Source organism: Apteryx mantelli, chromosome Z (genome assembly GCF_036417845.1).
Source record: "Apteryx mantelli isolate bAptMan1 chromosome Z, bAptMan1.hap1, whole genome shotgun sequence".
NCBI lineage: Eukaryota > Metazoa > Chordata > Aves > Apterygiformes > Apterygidae > Apteryx > Apteryx mantelli.
The window spans coordinates 22,034,093-22,048,135 of NC_090020.1; the positions used below are offsets into that span (position 1 = coordinate 22,034,093).

Genomic DNA, 14,043 nt, shown 5'->3' on the forward strand with positions numbered 1-14,043 from the left:
ATTAGCATACATAGAATATATTATGTAATAATGTGTAATGGAGGTATGTGCTTATGTTTTCCACATTATTATTTCAGAGATAGCATGAATGGCCACCCTACAAAAGCCCTAAGTGTTCTAAGTCTATCAGCATCCACCTGAACAACCAAGAATCCAGCTCCTGTAACCTGCTATAAAAAGGCTGTATCATGAGAATGTTAAATACTATTAAGCATCCATGAAAGCAAAGTAAAGCACTGGAAAAGTGCTACTAATAAAGTCCATGTAGAACAGGAATTTTTCTGAATGTGTTAATAGTGGGAAAATATAGTTTACTGTATTTCACAGTCAAAGGTCAAAATCCTGAGCTTTTCAAAGAGATCTACCTTGAAACAAAGACTTTTCATTTTAAATTAGTTTAATTGAAAACAAAAGGCCCACATTTCAAGTCACACTATATAAAATGAGCCAGCACTTCAGTACAGTGAAGGAAAGTCAAGTTTCTTCATAACAATATATACTGAAGCTGTTAAGCAGACTGCCAAAGGAAACTGTGATGAAGGCTCTCATGGAATTATTATTATTATTATTTTTACACAATAATGTGAGAATGAATCTATCCTTTTTAAATTTATTAGGTGAGCTGTAAAGCTGAAAATTCAATGGAAGTAAATGCAGGAATATGAGCTAAATAACTCACAAACACTAAATCCTGGTGGAATAATATTCCGGGCCTCTCAAAAATCAAATTTATTTTAAATCCTGTCCCACTATCCAGACACTTCCTGACTCACTAGAGTGCAGAGTCCTGGGGATGAGAGATCCTATAGTATTTGTGATTTCATGATGCAGAGGATAGCTTCAGAAATCAATAGGATCCTTGGGGAAACAACACGCTGCCCTCGAACCAGGAGGGCAGAGCAGATTCACCACCTCTGCGGTGCTGCCTGCACCTCCTCACAGAGGGATGGGATATTTTCCCAGAGCCAAAGAAGGCAGCATGCTAAAGCAAGTAAGAAGTTGGCCCTTCAGGGCAAACTCCTGCTACCAGGCACACAGAGATCCTGGCAAAAAATAAGAGAGCCTGTGACTCCCCATGCTCCTCCTCCACAGTGCTGGGAAAAGCTCCTTGCAAGGGCGAAGTAGGAAACTCATGTCATGTAGCAGGGGTGATGCTACAGACATAGATCCCCCATGGTTGGTGCGGGCTGTCTTACACACCTACCCTAATGCCCTTTCCACAAGAAACAGTATCTGTCCTATCATAACTTTCAAGAAGGAAATCCAAGAAGGAGCCATCAAAGACGGCTTCTGTGCCTGGATTTACCCTGTAGCATTAAGCACTGCTAGCAGGCTCCAAGGTGATAGTCCTTTCTGCAACTGAGCAGCAGGTTCAGGAGGTATAACTGTTTTCTTGGCAGATCGTTAGTCAGCGCTTCAAAACCTAACAGAAGTTATTATCTGTGATGTCAATAGTAATGATACACTATAATGACACCATTTCAAATTACAATATTATTTAACATGTGTGTGTGTGTGTGTGTGTGTGTGTGTATTTATCTCTGTATATATAAACAGCCTACTTAAAAAATCAGAGGAAATTCATAAAGGAGTAGGCTGTTGACTGTATTTGTGAATTGCTTTTCCCACCCTATTAAAGCTGACTTTGCATTAGCATTTATTTCATGTTTTTACCTGCTTGGTGGAGAGGATAGGGACCTCTGTAGATTTACTCCCGAATTCATATCATGGTAATATGGCTGGCTCGGAAGCTCTCCAATTGGGAAGTTCACTCCAGTTCCCTGGGTTATAGGTGCTGAAAAACACATCATTATAAAGAGTCAAAGATAATCTTTAATCTTTTTACAATCTTTTTAACACTGGGAAAAACATCATGATGTTCCTACACGAACCTAATTTTCTGCCTCTTGCAGAAACCAAGTACAGACAAGTTCTACCAATGTTTATATATCTTAAAAGTGAATTACCTCCTCCAGTCCCTAGAAATCCCTTAACAGTTATGCAGACAACGTATTTGTTGCACATAATTGTTTTATAACAGGCAAGCTGGGATCATCAGTGTGAAGAAGTAACACATGCCATGACACCAAGTTGAGCCTTCTGCAGAATGGCTTTTACAGTGAATGAGGCAAAGTTTATAAGCAGAGCTAATATCCTTTATTAAAACAACTGAAAGAACTGGAAACTTGGGATGCACAAACTCTTCCTCCCTTAGTGTTAAGTGTTTTGTATTAAAAGTAGCCTTCTGTCCTGACGGCATATTGTGCCACCTCCTTTTCTTTCACCCAGTGCCACAAGTACCACCTACACACAAACACACATACACCCAGTGTTACCTTCACCTCCTTACATGGTCTGCGTGCCTAACGGAGTCTGTGTGCTGTGTATTTTAGCATTTCAAGAATAAATTATATGTTATACGTTGTGGTATATTTACCTTTGTTCACTGTCTGTGCATTAGGCATTTTAACTACCTTTGGCACTTAAAAGAATAATTGCATGTTGTGTAATGCATCTGAAGGTTTGTATTTTTCCTGACAGTTAAAGTACAACTCTGTTGCGGCTTGAGGTTAAACAAATGCATGGCAAGAAATCCCACAGAAACCACATGCTTTTAAGTTTATTATTAGAAGTATATTGTGTATAACAGTCAGCAGCAGAAGGTATGATTTCATAAGGTATCTACAACATTGATTCTTTTTTAACTTTAATGGCAAAATACTTTAAAACATATTTAACCACTGGTCAACTACAAGCAAAGCCTGTACTTCATATACACAAAACCTCAGCTACTTAAAATGGCAAAAACATGTCTTCAGCAAGCACAAAAATAATAGATGTCTTAACACTGCAGGACCACAACACTCAGTACTTTGCTGAAGCATTTGATATAATTTTAATTTCTGACCATGGCAAACAAAAAACAACAATCACATCCTAAGCCTCACTAAGTCAATCAAATTCCTTAAGAATCCTGTCCTGGCATGAATTAGCTCCTGTGCAAAATCTAGGACAGATAGTTTTGGAGACTTCTGCCTCACTGTTTTTGTCCTCACCTCATCATAAAAGAGATTTTCCTGAATCATTCAACTGTCATCATGTTAGCATTATATTGTGTCATCACTGCAGACACTACCGAACACAACTTTCAATGTTTTTGTTCACGTCTTAATGGAGTCTTAAGAGAAACACATTAATTGTATTGATACTAAAGGGATGAAAGAAGTGCTCAGAAAGCAATGTCAAATGAAAATATGCACTGTTTTTATGCCATGGCATTATAGCAAATTCTTAGATGTCAACAAAACAGATCTTTATATTCATTTTGGTTCTTTTTGTCTGCAATAAAAACTTCATCTGTCCCTTCATATTTATAATTGATGTTACTTTCGTGTTCTTAGTATGCTTGTGTGCATAACATTTCTGATGCCAAAAAGAAGCTCATGTAAGTAGAAATTCAATTATAACTAATGCTATGAGTAAAAGAAATAGACTAGCCTATAATACATTAATTTAATCATCCTTTCTATCCTTGCTATGTTTTTCTTTTAGGAGCTACCAATTAGAAAATAAACTAAAAGAATAATCAGATGGTTTAGCAGAATCCAAGGATGTGTAGAGTAACTTTAAAAAGCTGAAAGTCTAACAAAAAAAAGATTTTGTATGTATGGTAATGCTATTGACAGTCCACTACACCATGCACAGGGACACATAAATTGATTCAAATCTTAAATAGTGAAGAGACAAAAGAGGACTATTGTGTGTTTTATTACAAATGTATTCAAAATAAACTGTAATACCATGCGCAAAGTTATCAAAATCCTTTGCAGTGACAGACTTTTCCTACACATCTTACATCTCCAAAAAAAAACACCAATCAGGTAAAGAAAAAACCTTCACTTGATTTTAGTAAGTTTCAGAAATGATTAAATGTAATTGTTAACTTACTTCTGGACACTCTCACAAGTTCTGACACGTTGAACACTCCGGATTTTACAAAACTATCTTCAAGGTACACTGAAAAAGATCACAATACTGTAATCAGTATAATGAGAAGTTTAATAAATAACTATAGATAAATAAATACACCAGCTAACAGCAGTATCAACAAAATCCCCAAACTAGACTAAAATACACTGAAATTCCACAGAATGGAATAAGAGTTGAAATTCAAACAGAGGTGCAAGAAATTTGAGGAGCTGTAGGAACACGATTCTTTAATATGCCCATGAAAATTAACAAGCAATCCACTGAGCTCCGAGTGAACCATCCAGAAACAGTCAAAAAATGAGTTCCTGTTATCCAATCTTTTCAATTTTTAAGTCAATATTAAACTAAGAGCACTGTCAGGTGGACTAAGCAACTTCACTACCAGACAGTGATTAACACATTTCTGCAAAACAGGTTTTGACTCTTGCCCTGTTGTGTAGTCATTTTACATTACACCTAAGTTACTAGATTTTCAACACTGAGGCAGATGAGTGTTTACTGTTATTTCCAATAAAAGCAGGAACTGGGCAAAATAGTTTAGCTGTTCAGTGGGGTTTTTACATACATGATAAATTAAATGCTTAGCAATCTATGTTTAAGAAACCACATATGGCTTTTTTGGCTTCTGTTTACTTATTCTGAGATAAGCAGACACGATTTACTTTTCTTGCCATTGAAACTGAGGCAAACTTTGAAGTACTGCAGTGAAACAGCAGCTAATAATCAATACAGTTATCCCAGTAGTGTAACTACATGCTGTATAAACAGGAATCTGAGAAACCGAGACTTCTTTGGAAATCCCATATCAGTAATCACTACACAAACTGACTTCACTGAATTTGAGATTATGTGACATTATAGCCCTTCCAGGCAGGAATGCCACCCATTTACCATCAAATTATTGGGATCTGTACTTTGTACATATCACTGCTCCAATATTACTGAGAATTTGCTTTTGCATGAGACGGCATACTAAGCATGGCTTACTGTATTTCATATAGTCTCTTTTCTGAGTTAACAGAGTATTTTTGTTTTGGAAATTCATTACCAATTTTCTACTCCAAATGTCTGAATGAGTAAAAGCAGGATCCTAAATATTTTAACTAAGAAAACAAACAAACAAAAAAATGACCCTACTAGAATGTTTTCTGATTTGGGAAACAATGGCCCAGTACTGTTCTCTTCAGGTGTGTTTCGGCAATTACTGCTTTCATCTTTAAATAATTTAGCAAAACAGTGCCACTATAATCAGAAAAATGACCGTAAAAGCAGTACACTTCACTTGAGAGATCTGTCCTTGGTACACATGCAGAAAACTGCTTACTTTTCTGGAACAAATGAGGAGGGATAGGGAGAAGGAGGAGTTTTTGCTGTTTTTCAGTCTCACTAGCCCTGCAGAGTTGACTCACCCAGCATCTCTGACAATATTTACTAGTATGTGTATAAACAACGCACCTGACATTGCAAGCTGAAAAATGTGAACACATCCAACCAAGCACAACATTCATTACACATGGCAGCCTTTCCTGCTATCTATCTTAGTAATACTGTTATACCTATGAGCTATATACACTGTATATCTCCCCCTCTCTCTTATTTATTTCTTTTCACATTCCTCTTCCTCTCGTTCTCAACAGCTTCTCTCAACATCTATCACTTTTTTCCTCTCCTATTGTCCTTCATGGGCACCTCTCCCATCTTATTCATCTCCAATTTCTAAGAAAGAAGAGATCTTCTCTCTTGCATCGTCTACATTGCCTTGTGCCCTTTTTGCCTTTCTTCTGGTAGGATGTAAAGATGACGTGCCTTCTCAAATATTTACTTCTGTATGTGACAGAAATTGGCATATATATCACAGAAAATTTCAAAGTGTCAATGATTCTTTTTCCTTTCTTCCTCAGTTTTCATTTTTAACCTAAGAGAGGGCAAGCTGGACAAAGAACAATAATTCCTCTGATACTGGCCATCTTTCCCTCCTCTTTCGCTTTCCTTCAGCAGGGACAGTCTGAAGTAGTACATGGATGGGAGACTTCCAAAGAAAAATTTGGTTTCTTGATTTTAGTTGGCCTGCAACTGAAGTGTGGCTTAAAGCCAGTGTACAAATGTGGAGCCAGCCCTGGAGCTGGTAATGAGACAGTGTGTGAACTTCTGTGCTGCTTATCCAAATATCACTGCTTTGAAGCCCAACTTCTCTCATTCAAGCTAGGCAAATTTGAGAGGAGCTTTACCAAGCATAGGTTAGTCAAACTATTATTTCAGTGAGAACAAGCCCCAAGGCTCATTATATTAAAAAAATAAAACTCAAATGTAGGATTTTCTATATAAAAACACTCGCGTACACACACGTACGCACTCACACACGCATACACACATGTATATAATCTTGAGATTTCTCTCATGACTTTTTAGCTTTTCTCACTGGCAATGCTGAGAATACCCACATAACATAAACAGCAGCAGCAAGTTTCCCTCCGTGTGATAAGGAGCAGGAGCAGGGGAGAAATTCTGCTGCGGAGTGGTACCACCGCTTGTCACTCCCTCACAGAAGGATGAGCTGCTGACTGACGGACCACTCTCTTTCCCTCTGCCTGTCTAATACACTCTTCGGGTTTCACCCTGCCTTGCATGAGCTAAAAATAATCACACCCATAGATGCACGGAAATGCTTTGCCTGGAGTTTCAAAAGAGAGGTAAAATGTGCAGCTATTGTCTGTCTCAATCAACTTAAGAAATAGACTGATTTTTTTTTCTCTATGTAATGTGACAAAATCTTATAAAAAGTCCAGAGACTGTATTTCACAGGCACTGAGTAACTTCATTTTGAGACTTACGTCCTAATAGGGAAGGTGGATTCCAGTGGTGCCTCTGAGTACGGGAAAACAAACAGTATGTTTAGTACCAGCACCAGTGGAGTTCAGCAATTTTAACTATTTAGGAAGCCAATCTGTGATGGATATGTTGCAGAACTTTTCTTGGCTTCCAGCTGCGCAATAGGAAAATGTTTTGTGTTATTAAACTGCTGTAATTTGTTGCAGAAACAAGCACTGTAAATATGATAAAGAATAAACAGTAAGACTCTGTATGCAGCAGTGCAGCATCTTAGAATATTTTGATTTTAATGATGTGAGGCACTGTCTTTTACCTTGGGAAGCTGATCTTCCTACTGAACAAGACTTAACATTCATTTTCACATTATTACACTGCATGCAAGAAAATGATATACGGTGATACTCCATACAGTATAAGTTTTATTATTTTTTGATTAAGTATTCCCTAATGCACTGCTTGCATTAACACGTTACATATATTTAAATTAACATTTTTGGTATGTGTTTCTGAACGGTTCAGTAAAGCACTTGATAATACTTTATTGCTGCAATTCCTCACAGACAATTTACTGTAACTTCTGATGGTCTTGATAATGCATTGCTCTCTTTGTTGTTTAAACCCAATATAAGCATAGAATATGGCGATTTACTAAAACTCATCTTGCCTGAGAGAGGACACTCTCTTAAATGCATTTCATTAATTATCATCATTTTTTTAAAACTATATTCTATAAAAAGAATCTGCCTGCCAAAAACACCCTAATACAATTCCGTATAGTCAATCAGTAACTTCCAAACCCCCAAAATAACAGTAGAATTTTTTTTCTACATTTCCTTTTAGCTTTTGTATAGGGAGTATATAAAACATGGCTTTTGTCCTTGGCTTTTTTACATAAAATAAATTCCTAAAAAAAAAATTTTCCAAACTTAATACTACAGTGACCAGACTGGTGCCATTATGGATAAAAGACAAAAATATCAATCTGTAAGCAGCAGTTAGGATCAAGCTATGCTAACATAGTTGGGAACGAACAGGAATCTATAGTAATTCTTCTAACTCCTTTAGAAACTACCTCAGTTCCAGTCCTTAAATGTCTTCCTCTCTATTCCTATGCTTCCTCAGCATTCAAGAGCTGAGTTACAAGTATAGTTTTTAAACATGTTAAGATTAAAAAAAAAAATTGTTTGAGTTTATTGGAAAATATTTTCAGTTTGCTCTAACATGTACTGTACGGGGCTTGTTCTCAAATTACTTTAAGGCTTACCAGTAACGTCTGACTTTACAAATCTTTAACCAGCCTTTTTAGTGTCTTCTGATTTAATTGTACTTTTATGAATAGAATGTCTGTTTATGTTCTGCTGTATATTGACTAGTGCTGAAACATAAAATTGCTTCCTGGTATCATTAAATATCGCATTTTTTCACTGATACAGACTTGATTTTAAGCAGCTTGTAACCACAGGTAAGGATCAAAACAACGTAAGAAACATTTTTTATTACTGTATTTTTTTTATTATTATTTTTGGATATTTAAAAAGGAGAATTATAAAGCAGTAGGGAGACTTACTAGCAATGTAATAGGTTCATCAGCTGTGAAAAGAAAGGCTGGAAGCTTCAGCCTTGTCTAAAAAATGCTAATAGAGCTGTAAGAAGGCTGGACTTTAAATCAGGTGATGTAATGTGCCTGATGCTGTTACAGGTTTGTTCAATCTCTGAAACTGCTACAATTAAAGATAAAATAGTCTGATTATATTCTTTTATCAGAGTCTTTGAAAATAGACATTTTAAGGATAGCTGCTGCTGCTCTCTGCAACGTTTAACTTCTTCAGGAAGCTTTTTACTGTCAGCAGGAATACTAATGGCATACAGCTACCACTCACAGTAGGGCCAGTGAAAATTAGTCTCACACTTTACCTAAGTAAGCTAATATAAAGTCGGACAAATTCTAAGTTTGTTTTCTTATCGCATGCATTTTGAAGCTGGTATCTTGGTAAGAGTACAGAAAGAAACAGGTTTCCATGGAACCAGAATTTCTTAACGGCAGTTAAGGGTGGACAACACGAGCCAAGGAGTGATGCAGAAGATTTCAGCGGTGATGTCAGCTGAAACAGTTGAACTAAGCTCCTGTTCAGGGAATGAGACTATTCTGGTTACCACATGATTGTCTCTGATCTTGTTGCACAGCCACAGTTTTTTCCTGCAAACTGCAATCATGTTGTAACTGGGACAGGGGACAAACATGTTGTAAAAAGATCCCCTGACTACACTGAACTTTTTAGCACAGTAAGGGCCTAAGAAAATGCACGTGCCTTTATCAAAACAAGTAAGATTTTCAGTACTGTCAAGTTACTAATCAAAACAACAATGCCCTTGAATGTTTCAGTAATTTCAAGATGTAAACACTTAATTTAATTGATAATGGAGTATTGCAATCCATCAGGTGAGTTGCCCTAAAACCTAGCAATAAACATGAAGGGGAACTACCACAAATGCACCCAGGCTTTCACCCCAGAGGGCCTCAAGTTCTGTACAAACTACAGACAAGATTCTAAAAAGAGGTTGGGGGAACTGGGTTTTAACATTTAAGGAACTGCATGGTAACAGAAAAGAATTATCTGGTGCCAAAGTAGGATTTTGGAATCCTAACTTGTTGCATAGCCGTGTTTAGTAAATTATTGGTCTGTGCATGTTTTGAAGTTAAAAACAGTGTGCTCACCATTGAACACAACCATATCAGAAATAAAAAGCAGCATCATTTTTAAAAGCATGACATCATCACACACTAGCTTCATTTTGAAGAACAGTGCATCCAAATGAAAATTCAGAGATAATCTTAAGTCAGCAGACGGTAGTAATTACCCAAGCCAGAATTCAAACCAGGTCGCAAGGCCAAAAGCTCTGTTCTTGGTAAAAGGGGCTGTGCAGGTTTCTGGTTGTCGAGCTAGCACAGCTGCACGCTGCCCCCAGAACGCCCCGATGGGCTCAGGGCTGGGGCACTGACGAGGAAGAGTATCACCTCTCAACCACTGTCATTTCTAACCCTTGGAGCATTTGGGAAAGGGAGAGCTCCACAGAAAATCAAGCCCTGACCAAGCCTAACCCTGTTTTACTTGAAGATCACTATCTGAGATGGTAGGGCTGCAGGCATACAGGAAACAGCAAGTGTTTCAGAATATCCACTCCCATGTTGAAAGGGCAAGGCTCAGAATATGTATTTGTTTAAAGACAATTCTGCCTGACTCCCCAAACTGCTGCTACAGCATCATTGCTTCCAGAAGAAAAGCTGCTTACAAAGATGAGGCCAGGGAGTTTCTCTTGTATTCCTATTAATTATCAGGCTAATTCTCCATCCACAAGAGGGTAACTTGTAATACAGTAAAATAATGAAATCATCTGTGTTCTGAGTCATTCAAAACTCAAAGACATTTGTTTACTGCATTTCCAAAAGAGTGCAAAGGTTGAGACCACATGTTACTCTTAAGAGATTATTTCTGAAAGTGTACATTCTAAAACATAAAACCAAAAGACTTCTTTCTAGAACAGTCATACAGGCAAATTTATTGCACATTTCTTAGGGCTTGATCCAAAGGAATGTTCTCCCCATGGCTGCCGGCCCATATTAAAGCTCAGAAAAACCTCTGGGGCTCTACAGCTGCAAGGAAGATTTGCATATTGAGAGATAGGTGAGGCTGGTTGCAGGCTTTTTGGCAACCACTTTTTTAATTAGAAAAAAAATGAATAGATGGTGATTTCACTCAGTTCTTCTTTGGAAAAGGTTCTCAGAATAAAATTTCCAGTGAAAATACAAGGGAAAGACCAACTCCAGAGAAGCAAAGCTGGGACTATGGATTAATCTAACCATGTCTGATTCAGATCAGGAATCTTATACTTAGATGAAAGACCTGGCCATATATTATGTGTTTTTATGGAAGAAAGAAGAAGGGAAACAGTGGGGAGGAATGAAAAGTGGAGAGGCAGACTCTCAATCTCACTGTCTAAAAATGTGTCGCCCCATATAAATAAAGTAATATTAATTAGCACACAGACTTGGATCTGAATCTTCTTCTTTCCTCATTCAGCCCTAACGGAGGTTTTATAGTCTGCCCGATTTGTATACATGTATGAAAATATTCCTTGGGCCAAATAAAGCGGAGTAAGTTCTGCCAGGAAACCAGGTCTCACTTGCTAGGAAACGTATTCCTAATAACCACCAAACTCAGCTGCTTAAAACAAGAGTAAGAATCTAAACACGTCTGGCTTCTCTGGCCTCAGAGCTTCCTAACCATCTATGCCAGGGCAACTGGGTTTCCTTTGCACTGTTTGAAAAGTCATCTTTTGCTTTCCCCATGCTGGGCAGGAACAGCTCTGAAATCCTGCAGGGACCCATACGAGAAGAGAAGAGCCTCCTTCCTGCTCTATCAAGAAGTCAACGTGCGAAGCACCAGCAGGAATGGTATCCATTCTCTCACGTTTCCAGTTCTCTTGGGCCCTCAAACTGTATACAACTGTCCATCCTGTCTTGTGGTCTTATCAAAATAATATTTAGCAATAGCAGTATCTCTGACTATTACTCCTATTTCAGTAGCTTTAAAAGACTATCTTTGGAGATTTAAGTACCTTGGCAACAACTACACACAGCACTGTTAACGCTTATGTATAAATAAAGCAACTCTGTCAAGCAGCAGTCCCATACCAAAGACAGCTAGCAAGTAACCTTACAAACGTCAAAAGTTGTGGCCAACAGGCAGTAAGGAAGGGAAAGAAAAACAAAGCAGAACAAAAACCAGAAAATCCTCTATCAAGAGAGCTTGCTAGCAAGGAATGCATCACTGAAGACTGAGCTGTTATGGGTGATGTGGATATCATTATCTTCCTAATAGTTCTGGACATTTTTCTCCTTTTATTCTATCTGGTACTTTTTTTAGGTCTAGCAGATGAACTTGCTGAAAAATCACACCCTCTCTCTTCAGTACACATCCACCCAAATCTTTGCAGGTATTTCCAGACACACCATTGTTAAAGAAGGCTCATTTTCTAGATTTTCTTTAGCTACACACATTGGACATACATTGGACCAAAAGGCATATTGGACACAAAGGGAGTAAATAATACAGAAGAGCACTGAAACTGCCTTACTGGGTGCACCTCCTTCAGCAGTCTGCCTCCAGCAGTAGTTCTAAATAGACACATATAGAATAGCAAGAAAAAGGACAGGCATAAAGGACTTTTTCAGGTACTATTGTCCTAAGCTCCAAGTATTTTCAATTTAAGAATTTATTAATCCAGATGTGTTTTCTATTTATTTAGCAACCCTCAATCAATTTCCACAGACACGTCCATTCTCTCTCTGAACCCAAGAAAACTTTTAATAGCCAGCGCAGTGCTATCATCGTATAAACTTTTAGATTCCAGGAACTTGATGGCTGATCTGGACAACAGTAGCGTTCAAACTCCTCTCCTCGCTGTCTCACTTGTGTACAGTTCATCAATCTGCCTGGAGCCTACTTAACAACCCCTACAGAGAAGTGGCCTTTGCAACCCAGCTCACAGAAAAGCAAGTTTCATACTTTAGCAATATACCAGATGAAAGTTATTGAAAAATAAAACTTAAGAGGAGGATATCCCTGGATCTTGCTACAAAAGCTACATACCACTCCCACCACAAGCTACACCATCTTAATACTGTATTATGCTATCAAAATATCCAGTGTATTTTTAGGAACCTATTGTAAAGAATTCCAGCGTGTGCACTTAATGTTCTTTTGTTTGGCAAGTGACATTACCCTCCCTCCATGGTTAAGACAGCAAATTACCAGACACCCTAAAGAATTCAGCAGTCTAGCCAAACCTAGAAAAACCCACTTTTAACACCAGCAGCCTCGCCAGCTACCACTCAGGTCTGAGCCTCCTTTTTCTTGGCAACGTCTTTGTGAAGGTAGCGGCATCCAAACGCTAACAGCACCAATCCCTTGCCAGTGCCCTGGCTCCTTGATACACAGGCCTCAGATCAAAACACAACGCAGGAACAGACCATGCTGGCACTGCCAGCCCACGGGTTCCTGGCCCGAGACAGAAAGCAAACCTCAGAGTGGATATCCTCTGGGGCTTCGACAGAAGGGACAGCCTGGTTCTAATAATAAGACTCGTGAAGTTTAATGGGGAGGACTTGGACAGCAGTCCTCGGACAGATTTAAATGAGCGTGACTCCCTCTTGTTCCCCTGAGCAGCCCCAGAAGCTCGCTCTTGTGTGGTCCCACAAACCTCAGTGCTTTCTTCCTGCCTTCCCAAATTAACCCCAAGACAGCATCGCACAGGGGGGCTGAACGATACTAGCAGTTCATGTATCCTCAAATAGACAGATGACATTCAATTATGTGCCTGTCTCTGCTCAAATGAAGGGTTTCAAGGCACAGCTTCCATTTTCTGTCCCCGCTTGGCATCAGACAAAAGGAATAATACTGCCAACTGCGGCTCCAAGGCATGAGAAAGTGTTACAATCAGATTTCAAGCAGAAAGTTTCATGACGAAACCAGCAGCAGATTTTTCTCCCCTCTACCTCCCTCCACCTCCTGGGACACTGGAGGTCATGAGACATCATGGGGCATCTGATCTCGCCCCACAGGGCTGGCAAAAGGAAGCCTGTAGGTTTTATCTTCCACCCACCCCATGGCTCTGTTGCTGGCAATAAGTTTACTCCTTTCTGGCATAACCTGGAGTTGAGACTAAGGGATAAGCAAATACACTCAGCGAGGATATGATCCTCAGTGGTGAAATATGTACTTCTACTTCCCTAACCCAAATGTTAAATCCTACTTTAAAACTGGAAAATTTTTTGAAAAAGGTGAAGATGAGGCTCCAGACCCTGCATTCAGCTTCTCAAACCCAGAGGCTACAGCCTGGATTCTTCAGACTGATGAGGTGTGATGCATTTGGCTTTTTTCTTGCATTACCAAACAGAGATAATTTAAAACAAAAATCAATGCTCTAGAGCTCAATACTCCAAGTTTTGCAAGACCATGATTATCTGTGAGGGAATTCTTTAGGCTTGTTTTAGGTGTAAATTTTCTGTGGTGGCTTCTTTGGGGTTTTTAAACCACAAAGCTACATAATTTACGTCATATATTTAATAGAGAAATAAAAGACTAGTCATATATCCCACACAGTTTGGAGAGAAACAGCATCAAAGTCTCCCACCAAAAATGATTTCAAACTAATATAAACCTG

The 14,043-nt window shown here is 38.6% G+C and overlaps 1 protein-coding gene across 8 annotated transcripts in view; it reads right to left on the reverse strand.

Annotated features, from left to right (window-relative positions):
• NFIB (nuclear factor I B) overlaps positions 1-14,043 on the reverse strand; it is a 175,253-nt gene that overhangs the window by 61,131 nt on the left and 100,079 nt on the right. For all 8 annotated transcript variants that reach the window (XR_010887029.1, XM_067316664.1, XM_067316663.1 and 5 more), the window contains exons 4-5: positions 3,949-4,017; positions 1,675-1,795 (exon numbers count right to left, since the gene is read on the reverse strand). Coding sequence is in view for 7 of the 8 variants with exons in the window: in XM_067316664.1 (XP_067172765.1) it covers positions 1,675-1,795; positions 3,949-4,017 (190 nt within the window). In the remaining variant the exon portion in view is untranslated. The remainder of the gene's footprint in view (positions 1-1,674; positions 1,796-3,948; positions 4,018-14,043) is intronic.